The 16,924-nt window shown below is 39.5% G+C and overlaps 1 protein-coding gene and 1 long non-coding RNA gene across 2 annotated transcripts; both read left to right on the forward strand.

Moving 5' to 3' along the window:
• The first annotated feature begins 1,674 nt into the window (after positions 1-1,674).
• Positions 1,675-5,055, forward strand: LOC125978523 (homeobox protein Hox-D9b-like). Its single transcript, XM_049735940.2, has 2 exons — positions 1,675-2,668; positions 4,804-5,055. Exons 1-2 carry the CDS (start codon positions 1,969-1,971, stop codon positions 5,046-5,048), a joined length of 945 nt encoding a protein of 314 aa, XP_049591897.1. The 5' UTR covers positions 1,675-1,968; the 3' UTR covers positions 5,049-5,055.
• An 8,214-nt stretch (positions 5,056-13,269) lies between these two features.
• LOC125978537 (uncharacterized) lies at positions 13,270-16,591 on the forward strand. The gene is made up of 3 exons (XR_007485078.2): positions 13,270-13,322; positions 13,503-13,536; positions 14,543-16,591. It is a non-coding gene; the product is annotated as an uncharacterized lncRNA (long non-coding RNA).
• The last annotated feature ends 333 nt before the right edge of the window (positions 16,592-16,924 follow it).

The following is a 16,924-nucleotide window of genomic DNA, read 5'->3' on the forward strand; positions in this document are numbered from 1 at the left end:
TATGGAAATCTGTCAACTATTGGAGTCAAATCTACAACTGCTAATATATAATATATTGATTTAAAGGTTTAAAACTACCATAGCATCGATGCTAGTTTCAAGAGTGAGTCTATAGTGTTTTGCAATGTGTTAGCATTATGCTAGCTGTCATTCATAAGGCAAAGTTATGTGGATTTTTTTTCAAATTTTAAACTGTAGCTAAAAGCTTCATTAACACAATTGCTAGCGTTTCATGTTTTCAATGTTATACAATGCATTTGGATTGAATTGATACGTTCACATATCTTAGTGTTACACGTAAGAATAACACTGAGAATTTCCAAAACAACTCTTAACACTTCTTCTGTGGTGATGTGAGGGCAAGATTGAGGTTGCTAGGAGAGAGCGCCCCCTAGAGGCAGGCACAAACCTCCGAAGGCTGCACCAGGCAAGGCGCAGCCACTAACTATGAGCGAAGAGCTAAATGACATTTTAGGAGCTGATTCATGCCTTTCTCTCTTTAATCCCAGACCTGCTGCCGGGGGTTTATTCTAGGCCGATAAAGCAGCGAAGACATTTTAGGAGGTGAAATATGGCCGTGCTCAAGTGTTGGCTGCATGCAAGCGGCTCACTGTTTTTATTTTTTTTTTCTCCCCCCCCACAAGTCTGCAGATGGAAAACTTCATGTAGTAACCTGATTGGTGAAATGTAGCTGCAGCAGTACTTCAATTCCAGGGGGATGGCTCACATTCAAATGTTTGTTTAGTGCCAATACATAATAATTAAGCTTAGTGAATGAGATTTCATAGAGGGAAACGCGCATGGGACAAATGAAGGCCTCACTGTACAATTTCAATTCATCCAGCCAATAGGTGGCGCTAGCCTGTTATAATGTATGTGCTATGAAGAGAAGAAATCTGAATTATCTATTCATATACTGTGTATTACGATACTTATTTTTTAATATCTCGAATAGCAATTGTTTATACTACAGAGTAGAATGTGGAATAACAGCATAGTTGCAAGCTATATCTGATTTTTTATTGTAATTATTATAGATTTATAAAAATAATCTGAATCCTGAGTGCATAGCTATTTCATATACAATATGCAATTCAATTGATGCATGCTTTATATAACTGTGGAACATTAATATTTATTGCCAATTAAAATAAATGACAATCTTGCATTTATTAGTTTGCATGCTTCTCTATATTTCATTTATGGACTGTATTTTAAAATATTACTATTATTTTAAAATATTACCCCCCCCCCCCAAAAAAAATATTTTTGTCACCAACGTGAAAAGATTTTGGGAGAAATTAACCCATTGATAAATACTGTTGTATCCTATCCGTTGTGAATGTTTTGTTTTTATTTTCATTTTTAGATTTTACTTTTACAAGATAACACTGGAGCTTTGCATAGAAAAGAGAAAGAAATAATTAGGTTTTTTTTTTTTTGCTTGTACTGCACGTTTACAAAGTGCATAAAGCAATTAAGTTTCATTTGCAGATCTTAACCATGCAAACGTGTACAAGTGGTCAACAGCGGTGCTCGTTCATTCATATTTCTAGTCATAAAAAGACAGTGGAAGCAGACGTAACGCGCACACGCGCGCGCGCGCACGCACACACACACACACACAGATCCTCGTTACCGTGCTTGTAAACGGCTCTGCTATTTCATTCAGCCTGTAAAAGTGGTTTTTGTGTGTCTGCGTGTGTGCAATACGCACGTCCATCTGGCATTGCGCGGGCCTCCTATCACATTTGCGAGCACAAAAGAATGATTTGATTTATTTGCGCTGCTGGGTAAATACAGTGCGACCATGTGATCGGCGCCATAACCAATAGGCGGCTGAGGAGAAGGTAAGGGCAGGAAAAAAATTACTACCATTTTAGGGGAGGATGGAAGCCACTATACTGACCCATCTAAGGTTTTACAGTCGCCTTTAAGTGTCTTTTTTATTGAAATAATAAAATAAACATGTCGCTAACAAATTATTATTCCATGATGGGGCTGCAGACTGAGGAGCCGTACGGTGCACATTTCCTCCCGGCAGGCTTGCAGGCGTCGACGGCCGGCTGCGCAAAGCCATCCCGCGGCGCGGAGGAAGAGGAGGGGACGCCCGGCTCGCACATTCCGGATTTTGCCCACTTTCCCAACAAGCAAAGCGGCTTGAATGGCTTCTCCCCGTGGACGAACCCCCCTTCGGCGTCGTCGCCGTCCTCCCCGCCGCTGCAGGCCGCCCCGGGCGCGTCCATCACGGGACTTTTCCACCCGCACCACCTCCTCGGCCACCACCACCAGCAGCCTCCGCATCTCCAGCCGCAGCAGTCCCCTTACTACACCGAGCACCTCGCCCCGGCCGCGGAGGGCCGCTTCGTCCGCTGCTGGGAGGGCCCCGGCCCCACCGCGGAGGGCACATTCGCCGCCTGCCTGCCCCAGGCGCAGGGCTGCCCCTCGAACCCGAGCTCGAGGTACGAGGCGGTGAAACCAGACAGCTCGCCGACTCGGTCGCGCGGAAGTCCCGGGGACTCGAGTTTTGCCAGCCCGGGAGAGGTGGTGCTCGAGCGCCTGGGGACGGCCGAGGAGCTCCGCCGGAAGCCGGAGCCCAAAAAGGAAGAGGAGGACGACGACGATGAGGATGACAGGAGGAAAGGCCGACCTGTGCAGCCTGACCCAGGTAAACATGCACGTCCAGAACCAGACGCTGTGTGCGTGTGCACGTGTGTCTGTATGCAAGTGTGTGTGTGTGCAGGAATGTGGCCATATGTAAGTAAGTGTGTGAGAGACTTTTATTGGCCTATAAACGTCCTCCAAGCCTCGACGACAATGTATAAAACTTTATTGTCCATTAAAATAATTGGAGCGACTTTTGCTGTTATTTAGCACGTTTCGCACCATGTGCGCCGCCGCACCGGTGTGTTTACAAGGCCGTATGCACTTGACGGACACTACAATAGGGACACCTGCGCAACCCCAGCAGCAGCATGCACAATCGTGCACCCACGAACAAGTTGGAATAATGAGTCAAACTATTAGGAGAGCTGTTCCATAAATTGCGGTTGCGTGATTTCACCACTAAAGAGTGATAGGATATTAGAAACAGTCCCTGCACCGCAATTTTGAAATAAACATCACAAGTGAGCATTACTACCTTTAAAAGGCATAATACCCAATGAAGTGTCCCGATATTACGTTTGAATATTTTAACTATAAAACGATATAATAGCTGCAGGAATATGTCATAGGAGGTGTGGCGAGAGAATCAAAGGACTGTTGGCTATTGGCTGACTAAATAAATAAATAAATATATATATAACTTCCCCCACAAATACATGGTACATAAAAAAAGAATCCAATTATAATTGATAAATAAGTGTACTCAAGTATACGTCATGCGTCATATGAATAAAATAAGTGAATAAAACACAACAGGTCATCTGTGATTGTCTACAATTTTACTGTAAAGAAATGTATTTTTGTGTGGGTGCAAAATGAGGGTCAACGAGTCCTTGCAAGGAATAAAAACAAATCTTAATGAACGCAATAATGCTAGAACAGGAATTGTGTATAAAGTACTGCTATAGGTGTGGTTGTGTGAGGAAAAATGTGGAAAGTGAAGCTGGGAGGTGAGAATTCTCTATAGCACAACACTAAAAAGAGAGTGTGTTGGACTTAAATTTAAAAAAAAATAATATGGACATCGGTTGCAGACATCAAAGTCAGATTTCATCAACTATGAATTCATTTTGTGCATTATTTATGTTGGCACAATGTGATTTTAATGCATGCAACCAGTCAGTGTGCGTGTGTGTGTGCGTGTGTCATGTCTGTCGGTGAGAATTTCCTATGTCATCTCTTAAGAAAATAAATAAATAAATACATAAATAATGAAAAGTGATTTGATTTGATTGAGAATTTTCCAGATTATCCTAATACTGTATAAACAGATGGATGGAAATGACAACAAAATAAAACAGAATGACGGCAATTTTGCCGTTTAGCTCTTACAGATTCGGTCATGACACAATGCTGTTCAAAAAGTGTGAAAAGTCAGGCAGGTCAGGGGGAATTTTCCAGGTCATCGTAGTGCTAAATAATAAAAATAAAGAAGCTTTAAAAATAGCTGCGAGCTGCTTAGTGGCAAGAGTGTGAAACACGAGCCTCATTTATACTTGTTGCTCGGTGCGCCTGCAGGTCCAGCACCGGCCGTATTTTTTAACCCCAGCGTCTCCGAGGAGAGAGCCCAATAAAACGGGCAGCTTGGGATATCTGGATGATTTTTTTTTTTTAACAACCAATGCCCCAGTGCTGCCAAAATGGGATTTATAACTGCACTCCTTACAAAACCTGATTAGATATTTTGGATTGGGGAAGCAGAGAGAGTAGTTGAGAATAGCAAAAGAAATAGATAAAAACATCATCATGGCCTGATCTGCAAGGAGCCCAATAGCCTCACAGTCATAAAATGTCTTCCCGGGATTGTTTTGGGGTGAACCTCATTTTAGGAGTGTCAATAAATAGGATAGAATGCGATAAGGGAGACGAGGGTGGAACGTAGGTTCGTATACATCTCAAAATTCTTTGGGCGCTTCTCATCAAACCTCCCGGTGCAAGTTGGAATGATTTGTAATAAAAATATTACACTGCAACTCCATTGAATGTATATTTTTTTAAATGGCCACCAGGGGGCAGACTAATATTTACATTCAGTTCATATGTATGTATGGGAAGAGTGCTCAAATATGACTAATGTGCTCCAAAAATTGAATTTTAAGTTTAAAACTATTCACAAACTTCTTTTTTCCGCCACAGAGAACCCGTCTGCAAGCTGGATCCACGCCAAGTCCACCCGCAAGAAGCGCTGCCCCTACACCAAGCACCAGACCCTAGAGCTGGAGAAGGAGTTCCTCTACAATATGTACCTGACTCGGGACCGGCGCCTGGAGGTGGCCAGACTCTTGAACCTGACCGAGCGGCAGGTGAAAATCTGGTTCCAGAACCGACGCATGAAGATGAAGAAGCTGATGATCCGGGAAAGGAGGAGCATCAATGAATAGGTTGGGATGGGGCGGAATGGGTGGGGGGGAGGGGCAAGTGTAACATAAGCTTGTGGACATCTAAAAAAAAAAAAAAAAAATGGACATTTTTGGGTGCTTCTCCTCAAGCCTCGCTGAATGGACGTTACGGGACTTTTAAGTAATAATAAAATTATAAACTGAACGACAAAGACGTCCACACTGTGACACAGTTAAGTCCACATGAATGCAAAATATATTTTTTGCTTCTGTCCCCACTTGTCGGCATGGTCTTGTGAGAATTTAGTAGGATTTTCTACCCCAAAAAATATTCTAAGTTATCGGCAAAGTGACATTTTTGGAAGGGGAAACTTGATAATGTGTGTTAACAGATGTTATGAAAATGTACCCTAATCACTTTGAAATCGTGGTCAAATATTTCTGTCGGATGATTTTATGGTGTGGTTGCTCTGGACACACTTTTTGTACCGTTGCCAATTAGATTCTTGTAATAATGTGCCTGAAGTTCTCGAAAAATATGGCCAATGAAATTTCACGGTCAAAGTCAAGAAATAATACGAAATGCTACCAAATTATGTCAGAATGTTATTTAACGTTCTTTTTTTTTTTTTGCAGCACTTTGGCCATATTTGTGGAATCTAACAAAAATATTACAAACTAAAATGACCACAATTTGACACACATGAAAATGCAAATTATATTTTTTGCCGCCCCTTGTTGGCATATTGCAAGAATTTAGTTGGAGTTGGTACAAAAATAATAGCTGCAATTCAACATTTTTTGATAGCGATAACTTGAAAAATGAACAACTAATGAACCCTAACCACTTTTAAAATACGGTGAAAGAATGTGGTACGCTCCGAAACTGTGACGAAACTTCACATTTTTGAGTCCGATTTTGTGCAATTTGTAGTCGTGTCTTTTGGAAAGTGATGGAAATTTTATGCTTTAAGTACTAAAATTGTGGCAAAATACTATCAAATATAACGGACAATTTGATGGCAAGCTTTTGCCTCGATTCCCCTGTCAGCATGTTCTTGTGAAAATTTAGTAGGATTTTGTGCAAAAAGGAATTTTGTTGAACAGCTATATGTTGCTGGAAGTAGTAGTCCATTTATGAACATAATTTCTGTGGTTATTTGTGTATTATTTATGACTAAACTATTGGCACTACAGACTGAATTATGTTTGTAAAATAACGCATCGATTCGTAATCTGTAGAAATCCTACGTTACAAATGTTATGCCTCCCAAATACTGTCAAATATCATTGGAACGGCACTGAAAACTGTTTTTATTGATTGAATTTAGTCAATTTCATTTCGTCAAGTGGTTGCACGAAATTAAATCATCTGGTACCGGATACATCAAAATCCAATCCAATGGTTTTGGATCCAGATAGATTTTTTTTATCATGTCCTACTAAATTTTCATTGTGACATGCAACCCCCCCCCCCCTCCCCTCTCCCGTTTTTTATGTATGTGAAGTATTGTAATTAGTAGAAACTTAATGTCAACTAATAGAGCACCATGTTGAAGATCACTTTTTGCACAGATTATTCATCTAGGGCTGAAGTTTTCTGATAACTTCCTAAAAAAAAAATCTCATTACGCGTCACCCCCTCCCCCCCAAAATTTTTGTAGTATTGTGTTTAGGTGAAAAACTTAACGTATTATGTAAAATATAAAGAAGTTCAATTTTGCATACACAGGCGTAGTCACGCTCTCGTAAGACATCCCGGACTTTTTGTGTGCAATTTTCGACTAAATCGCCCTCTGACACACCCCACGAGTGATCTCATGACTTGGCATGACCCGAAATGTACAGTAAAGATGATTTATGTCAACACATAAAACCTCACTGAAAGAGCAACCAAAACACACTCACACCTCACAAAAACAGAGACACATAATTGCGTAAAATTAAAATGATTGTTGCAAATTCTTATCTAAAAGTGGATTCTGTAAATATTGAGTATCTTATGTTAAATTGGGTGACATTTGCATGGCTGGTTATTGTTTGGTTTAGAGACAAGAAGGCACTAAGTCTCCATATTTGGTTTGATTTGTTACGAGAAATGTGCTTTTAAAACCATCGTTGTTTTCATTCTCTGTGTTAAATGTGAAATAATCGCTACGGGGACACAGTGGCATCACTTTTAATATGGCGCGTCGACATCATGGGTTGTATCCAATGTGAAATTGTTGTATACACCATTTTATAACAGTCAAGTGACATGCGTACATAATGTGACAGTTAGCATGTGACTCAAACATGCGTAACGAGGGAGCAGTCTTTGTCACGCAAGCTAACCGCTGCTGTGTTGTTTTTGTAAACACAAAAGGTACGATTGTATAAACAAGCCCAAAAAAAAAACATTCTTTGACACAAATGCAAATAAGTAACCTCACTCCGTTTGTTTAGCGTTAGCATGTAGCATAGAGTTGGCGTTTCCCAGTATACTGCACATTAGCGAGTAGACTGTAAATCTATACGAAACATAATCACCGGCTAATTGCAGGGCACAATTCGAAAAACAATTTACACCAATGGGAAATTTCGAGTCTTCACTGATGCAAAGGCAGGAACTGTGAGACAGATGTGCTAACCACGAGGCCTACCATGCTAGCCTAAGCTAAACGATATCAAGTGTTATTGCTTTGTTGGTGTGTTGACATTGTTACTCTTACTCATTATGAAATTCACAAAAAAATATCGTTTTCATACCACTGACCGCAGTCTTTACTTTGGGCCAAACCACAAGCAGACCAAACAGTTATTGACAAGTAAACTGTTTGTTTTGAATCGACTCCCTGCGGCCGCATAGTTTCTAATAAGCCCTTTGACAGCGAAGAAGTTGTTGTGACTATTCAATCAAAAATGTTTTTTTTTGTTTTTTTTTTATAAACTGCATGTAGAATTCAATAGGCATCATTGTATATTTTTTTTGTTAGTCACACATACAGGCGTGCACAAACATTTGTGGTTGCTAGGTGTCAGCTCACACAACACAAATGTGAATGTTGCTGCTTCTTTTTTTTATCCTTTTGGACACACTCAACAACTCAATACAGCCCACAGTGTGTGAGCGTTCCGTGGAATGTCCGCCACACAACTGGAGCCCAGATGTCATGTCTGCCCCTCCCCACACACTCTTTTGAACAATTATGAAATAAAATGCCCTCTACAACCTCAATCGAGCATATCATATGCATTATGAGTCTTTTTATTTTTAATGATTTGATATTAGCCTACAATTTCATGGTGGGGGGGTATTTTCACGTTTATTTTTTCTGTTTGAAAAAGCTCTGTAAGCTACATTGATTTTTTTTTATGCTGGGGGAAGGGGGGGAAGAAACCACTGCAAAATGATCACTTTGATTTTCTTGACAATAGACTGTAATTATAAATCATGCTATGTACATTTATTGGTAGAAATGACAAAGAAATGTCAAATTACAGCTCCAGCGTGGTTCTTTTTGGTCTCTTTCTTTTCTTCTGAGCTGTACCGTATATATAGTGGGTGTGTATTTGTGTAATGTGGCCTATATATGGTTGGTGTATATATGCACTTTGGTCTCCTTGCTTGTTTTGGCAAAATATGTGCAGCCTCCTAGCTCCTCACTGCGCGCCTCTCGTTTATGGCCGCCATATAAAGCGCATCCTCCTGCAGGGTCATAAAGCAACAGCATGCATTTGGAGAATAAACGTGACTTTCCCCCCCACTACTCTACCATCGTACACACACACACACACACGCACGCATATATAGAAAAGACGTGGGTTTTCTTTCAAAAGAGGGACAGCGAGAGAGAGAACAAGAAAAAGCCATAAAGTAATTAAAGCCAGACAGTCTCGGTGACTATATGGTTTTATTGGACATCCTTTTCCTGCCTCGACTGCACCTCGAAATGTTAAAGTCATTGTCTGACGTGGTGGGGGGAGCTGACGGACTCGAACCTTGGTGCAAAAGCGCCAGACCACAAAACGAGCCAGGAAGCCAAGCACAGCAACCCGAAAAGAATGAGAATGAAATGAAATGAAAGTATTGCGTGTTTGTTTGCTCGTGCACAGTAGGGCGAGCTCGTCGGTGACTGGAAACGACAAAATACGTATTCGAATCGATACTTCAACCCGATTTCCCTTTTTTAGAATTGCATTGTTTTTGTTTATTTGCTAAATTTTTTAGTTGCACGTATGGGTGATCTATCTTTTTTTTGTATTGGATCTTTTAATTATACATCGATTTTGTTTTGTTTTTTTGCAAGTGCAAGTTGCATGATCCTACGATTTCACATTTCGTTTTTTCTTTCCATTGAAAAAATTCTTTGAAAAATATTTCTTTTAAATATTTCTTTTCTTATTTCTATAAAAATATTTATTTCCCTATTACCCTCAAATTTACATTTGTAATTTCAGCATTTAAAGTCGCAACTGTCAACTACCATTTTATTTTCACTTTATGTCCTACCATTTTTCATTATAGTGTGTCTTTCATTTTTAATACATTTTGTTTTCCTGCATGCGAGTTTTTATGCGCACTTTTTTGTTTTTAAAGGTCTATTTAGTTTCATTTTCCCTTAACTCTTATTACACGTTTATGTTTAAATATATATGGATTTCCCTCTTAAATTGAAATAATAATTTCATTATTTTAACTAGTGTTTTTTTGTATTTACAAATATACAATAATTATTATTATTGAATAATTAAAATCAATTTTCCGTGACTGTCATGTCGGGCTCTAATACTGAAAATCGATGTAGATAAAACCTAAAATAAAAAATAACAAGTGCAAAAGCACTCCCTTCAACCTTGTAGTGCTAACAGAAGTGTGAATTACATTTTTAGATGGTCTCGTAAAAGTGTATAAGAAAAAACACACGAACACAGACAGAGAATACGAGTGTGCATTAATAGCAACGCGGCGCGGGGGCTGTTAAAGTGCCGTAGAAATTAAATAGAAAGTATGTAACGATGAAGTTATTGCTCGTATAATGAAAAGTTGCCCCTGGTTCTACTTTGCGCTATCATTCACGCAGTAAACGAGGACGACTACGCTCTAATAGATGACGGTTATTTCCAAACTAAATGAGGGGAGAAAAGATGACTTTTTAAAATTTAATTCCGGAGCAAATCTCTTTTAGGTTCCAACATCAAGACAAAGAAAAGTAAAACGTAAAAATTGGGTTAAACAGTTTGTGGCTTCACGTGTGTTTTGTAGTTGGATACTTTTTTCGCTAGGTGGTGCTGTTGTCTTGCAAGAGTGATGGATGCTTGTTTGAGGTATTCATCTTGGAAGTGACAAATAACAGAAGAGATGCTATTTATTAGCGGTTTATCCCCCTGAAATTATTTACTTTTATTTGACCGTTTTTGTTCACGTTTGTTTTTGTATAGTGATGGGCAATAATCAACATGTGATGTCAATCAAATATTATTCTGCCATTTAGATGCGCTGTATGTATTTACTAGCTCGATATTGGCTAGCTGATGGATGGTTAAAGATGTTGAATATGTCGATAAAGGTCTTCTTTTATTCAATACTGGAATAAATTGGGTCACTCTTGGTTTTTTCCATTAACTGACATTGATTTGAAAAGTAATTCAACACTATTCTGCACTTAAAGGGCTTGATATTATAGAAGGCACCATGAATGTGTAGAAAATAATAGGCCATATTGTCTTATTGGAATGTTTATTTCATAACTGCAGTGCAAGTGGAACCTAAATTTAACGTGGCAGAAAATCTCTCAAGACTTAAGCTCCAACCTCTTCATTCTCCATTATTTCCATAAAACGGTCTTTTTCCACCCAGGCCACAGCAATGTCTGCTATGCAAACTATACTGCTATTGCGCTATAATAATTTTGTACCCAGGGAAATATGTTGAAGGGGGAAACTTCATTTCGTTAGGGCGTAGCCTTCTCTAATAGAAAAAAGGTGCTTTGCTGCCATCTTGTGGCAATTACAAACCTGCGTGGGCGGCTGCATCTCCATTTTCCTTTTTCTCAGTAAAACACTGATAAGCATTATTTATCTATTTATTGAAGTCAGACAAAATTGTAATAGATTTTGAAAATATCGGAAGTTATACATTACAATCTGGTAGATCCACAATTTTTATAAGGCCAACTCGGGTCAAAAGTGACCCTTGTGTGCAACAGTATCCGCGTTCAAATACTGTGTTTAAAAGTCCCTTTACGACCTGAACTGCCCTATGTTGTGTTTATTGGCAATGGGTGTCTTTGGTGTTGGGGGGGAAGGGGCTTGTTGATACCATGCCGTCTTTAGCTTCCAAGACGCGAGTCGTGTTTCTGACAGCCAGCGAGCCCACGAAAAAAAATAACACTGGACAATCCAGATTGAAGAGCCAAAATCCAATCTTTCTGGGCGCAACATTTAAATAACATGCAAGGAGGTCATTTGTTTCCTTTGATTTCGTTTATATAATTGTGCTCAATAATTTTGCATAAATGATAGGTTGAAGTAGGTTTAGGAAAAAGATAAACGGTGAGACGAACCTTCTAAATGTCGATGTATCTTCTTAAAATTTCAATGTTTTCATATGAATAACACTAAGGATTTTTTTTCGTTTCTGAATATATTTAAATATTGTCTAAAATATATTTTCCTTTCATTACATTAAAGGACGACGGAAATATTTAACTAAGAATGACTATTTATTAATCGATAAAACAATTATATCTGAATAACGGGTTTTTTTTCTTGAGGATTGCGCATGCAATTGAAAGGGAGAAAAGCAATAAACACACGCACACACAAACACACACGCCATAATATGATGTCATAAAAACAGTAACCATAGAAACGTGTTACAAAAACGTAGCTACAACGAAGGTGCAGTGGTGGAAAAAAACTGGTCTCAACCAAATAGCACGTTGCTGTCAGTTCTACCTCAATTATTTTTTGTTAAATGTCGCAGGCACATATACGTATCTCGATTTTCGTAGGGGGGGGGGGGCAATAACACAAATAATGATTTTTTAAAAAAAAGTAACGCCATAACATGCATGTACATTATTCTAGAATGATTAGAATTATTATTATCTAGAATACGTTTGTAAATATTTTTTTAAATGCCAACCACTGCACTGCGTATATTTCTACTTAATTGCAGTGGCCCTCTGCAGACTCACTGCACACTACCGCTGAATACTAATTGATACATACAAGGATGTGTGAAGAACGGAAAATAAACACAAAATAAACCCTAAAATACAAGTGAGGGGGAAAAAACAACTGCAGTGTGAAATTGAAATGATCTTGGCACTTAATTCTTAATATTCTTAATCATGACATGATGCTGATTATTTCACGTTCGTAGTTGTGGCTAAGAGGACAAAAGGCTGTTTTCATTTTAAATGCGTGGCAAATACATTCTCGTTTCATTCTTGTAGCGTATTTTATTTTGATTTTTCATTATACCTGTCTATTTAAGTTCAGATTTGTTATCTGATTTGTTCTTCGAGGAAAACATTTTCCTGATCATCAGTTGAAAATCAGAATTGTTTCTTCCTTATTTCACGAACAAAGTAGGCCTTTTTTTTTTCCCATCACGTTTGTGCGGTTGTCTCAAACACGCCAGTAAAACGAAGTAAAATCATGCTGACCAAAGATTTAAAGTAAATGTACAAAAAAAATCCTACTGGCGTTGTGACATCATGCTGCTCGAAAAAAAACACGTATGAAAAGCTGCAAATTTCCAGAAACAAAAGCACATTCGTATTGCTGCCCCACCTCCCAAACCGTCTGTCTTATTTGCGCATTGGAATTACAGAAAATTCAAGCCGTACATAAACGAAATAAAACAAATATTCGTATCCATAACTACACATTATCAAAGTATTTTAAATTCATGAAACGAGGTCCAATGACCAACGACTGCAAAACCAAAAAAAAAAAAAAAAACTTGCAACAGCTACAACAAAAATGCAGTGTTATTGACGCATCGAAATTAAAGAAACTTGTGCTGCTCGACTCTAAAATCCACATTAAGTGTATAATAATGCACATTATGAACCCCCACCCCACCCCAGCCGCAACATGGAGTTTTCAAGATGGATTCTTCTGGCTTCCTGGCGAGTGCAGCTGCCACAAATCATAGCCCCCAAAATTCCCCTCACGCCCGAGTCTTGAGGTGCTGTATTTTACGAGCGCGCGTCCGCCGCCATTGGCCCTCCGCATGCACGTGACCAATCACGTCTCACTCTTGCTTCCTTTCCTTCCCGTCGCGCGTATAGACGCGCAGCCGCCTCGACGCACGCACGCACGGTAAAAAACTCGTCTCTTGTCACACTCACACACCCCCGCACTTTCTTTCGGCTTTTTTCCAAGTGTATTTCTGCACTTCTCATTCGAATGTTAGCCTATAGTTTGATGCGTAATGACGTCATAGCCTATATGGTGCGACTTGCTGCAAACTGAAATCGTCTGTTCTTTTTTTTTTAAAAGATGCTGGCGTGTATGCGGATGATCACATCAGCAGGTAGGCTACTCTTTCAATATTTGCATGATGAATACTAACTGAAACTGTTATTATTGCTTTCTTACGCAATTTCTGAGGGCTCTGATAAATGTCAAACTGTTACTAAATTATTTCAGATGTCTCCGAAGTAATTTGGATGCGCATTTACTTCTTTAAAAGTACTTTGAGTGCCGATTTGACGACCATAAATGCACAATTAAGTAGGAATTGTAAAATATGGTGACGTCACGGTGAGTAGGCGGCAAGGGAAGTCGCAGCAAACATTCGGTGCAGATTTAGTCTTGACATTTTTTGACAGATGTAGCAAAGTGGAAGTGAGATGACTTCACCTCGTGGTGACGTCATTGCCGCATGATGCAAAGCACTTGGGATTATCACAGGATGATAAAAATGCATGTTACTGAAAGGGTGCACGTTTGTTTCTCATAATTGAGAGATACAAAAGGGGGAAAACATTTTCAATCATAAAGTCAACTTCAATGAACTCAATATTAACCGACATCTTTTGGTCTCACTCATAGGTAGATGGAAATAACTAACGACCCCCACTCCTCATTTCCTCTATGTGTGCTTTTTATGAGGGCCCTGTGACTGGGGCTCTTACACACCCACAGAGACACAAAGATGGCAGTATTTTATGTTTTTCTTTCTCCTTTTACAATTGTACACTTCCTATAGCGGAGGAGGGGGCGGGGTCTGTAGGGGGTCAGGGGGAGAAGGATAGAGGAGAAACAAAGACAGTATTTCACTGGTGATGCTCACTGGAGCTCAGCTGGCACTGACAGTATTTACAACCTACTGCAATGCGGCAGAGGAGCCCATTGCCGTGTGTGTGCGTGAGCGCGAGTGTGTGTGTGTGTGTGTCTGTGTGTGTGCGAGAGAGCAACAAAAGGGACAAAGGGCGACAGTGACGCCACACAAACCTGGAAAATTTACACCAGGAGACAGACAGATGGACAGTTGTATCGTGCTGCTGATTGTGGGTTTGCTCTTTGTATGTGTGTAGGATGACAAAAACGACGACTGAGAAGGTGAAGGAGAAGAGCAGCTGCAAATTTGTCACGTAAGAGCAACTTATGCGTCTCCTGTATCTGCACATGTGCAAAAAGACCACTAAAGAATGACTTTTGAATAAGAAGCAACATGAGTTTGACACCATTTCAACTCAAAAAAAGTAACTCTAAAGTAATTTATGAACCCCAAGACGGACTATCATGCACAAAAGTGAAATTGCGTAAAAGAGATCCAATAGAGTTAGAAGCCTTTGCAGACATTATGATCAATTTCGAAAATGGGCGTTACCTTCGCAGCTCTGCAGTGCACATCAATTTAATATTATAATGTTGACTAACATTTCTATTCAGAGTGTGGACAAAAAAAAAAAAAAACATCTAATGAGTTCACAAATTGAGGTATTAATATAATTATACTAAGGAGGGCTGTTTCTAATATTTTGGTGTAATGTTACGCACTGCAGTTGTACACCAATGCAATTTACAGTCACGATAACGATATTGTTACATCGATGCCTTAATCTAAACTTTATTATGTTTACGAAGGCAGAATTAGGAATTGAATTGCTTATAAAATGCTGCAGGTTGCCTAATTTGCGTTGACTGTTTGATTATAAATTTCGATTCCAAGCAGTAAAATCTTTTTTTTTTTTTTATTTATAGCAAGATTGTTCAATGTTGAACAATGAACAAAAGGGCTGTCATAGCACCGCAAAGCGGCAGGTAACGCCCATTTTTTCTTCAGCGCAGTCTGCTGTTGCTACTTCTGTCCACTAGAGGGCGGTAAAAGACAAAGAATAAAACTGCGCTCCGAGCACTGCAGACAGGGGGACATTTTTAATGTATTCAATGTCTTGAATTATTTTGAATGATACGCAACGTTACGTCATATTTGCAGCATTCATGTCATATTATATACGATAATGCAATTAGAGCACAAATAAATGACAGTAATACTCATTCAAACATTTCATGTTTATACTGAAACTTAAGTGCAGATGACACAAGCCCCTGGTACTATATGAGCTTCACTATATCTTTATTATATAGCAAGACTAAGACTATTTGGGGCGGGTATCTGTAACCTCCAGCTACCGTGAATGCACCTTTATCAGGGTGCGTTCGAATCAATGGGAAAATTAATAATTAATAGTACAGACGTATTAATAAGGACGCTTGTTGTTTAAATAATTTAGAGTGTTAGCTGTGCATTCAGAATGATGTTTAATAGCTATAAATGATGCAAACATGTTTAATTTTGCGCGATTTAAAAACGGAAGTCAAACACAAGGGCAGTTTGGGCGACGTCATTATCAGAGTTATTTGAACACAGCTCCACCAGGGTGCGTTCAAATCCGTTGCAAAATTGAATATCTTTTAACGCCACAGACGTTGGAAATCACGAAGTAGGTTGTATTATAGATCAACATTAGATTTCAATTGATAGGAGACAGACAGACAGACACCATTCCAATCCATGGGAAAATTTAGCTTTGACATTATATAGGTCATAAATTATGTAAGTGCGGTTAATAAGTACGTGACAAAAACCATCGCATCAAGTGTTCTATTAAGGATGTATAATAATTACAAATGATGCATTTGTCGTACATTCAAGACGATTGTTCTGTTATTGCATGGTGGTGGCGTTTTTGTTTTGTGTTTTTGCAGCGTTTGGCGGGACACACACACACGCGCGCACGCACACACGCACGTGTGTTTTCACAGCGCCTACTTTATGGCTTTATTGCTCCCCATTTACGGAAATCAAAGCAGGAAACAAATGTTCCAGCATTCCAGGGGCATCCGGAAAAGTGCAAAAAGACTCGTTTAGGTTTGTTTGGACAGGGGTCAGTCGACGTCTAGAGTTGTGCGCATGCATACTCACGTACGGAGCTCAATTGGCAACGTATAGAAATAAAAATAGAAAGCAATATACGAAAAAAGCAAATAAAATCAACAGAATGTTGGATGTGTTCAGAAAACACTCGCAATGCATATACTTAGTAGTTTTATTTAAAACCTGATATATTTGTTTTTAAAATAAAGATATAAAAGGGGTTCCCCCGTTACTTTTCAAAGTGTCCTCTCCCAGGACAATTTATGGATCCGCGTGGGAGACGTGAAAAAAAAAAAAAAAGCGGGTGGGGGTGTCGGAGGGGGAGAACACGTGATAGCAATAAAGTGTGTTTTATTGCCGGTGGCGTGACAGGCCCCAAAATATAACTCAGACTGCAGCCGACAGGCCACCACATCGCATCAGCGGCCACACACACACTTCGAAAAAATTGTCCCCGCGGTTCGACGTGGACGAGAGGACGGCGTGATTTCGCTTCCACGCGAGAGCCGGACGGCTGCGGGTTTTCATATTTGGC

The sequence above is a fragment of the Syngnathus scovelli genome, chromosome 12 (assembly GCF_024217435.2).
Source record: "Syngnathus scovelli strain Florida chromosome 12, RoL_Ssco_1.2, whole genome shotgun sequence".
NCBI lineage: Eukaryota > Metazoa > Chordata > Actinopteri > Syngnathiformes > Syngnathidae > Syngnathus > Syngnathus scovelli.

Excerpts from the sequence above, each read along its gene's own strand:
- LOC125978523 (XM_049735940.2), top strand. The coding sequence starts at position 1,969 with ATGTCGCTAACAAATTATTATTCCATGATGGGGCTGCAGACTGAGGAG. Across the intron at positions 2,669-4,803 it reads ACCTGTGCAGCCTGACCCAG|AGAACCCGTCTGCAAGCTGG; the intron begins GTAAACATGCAC and ends TTTCCGCCACAG.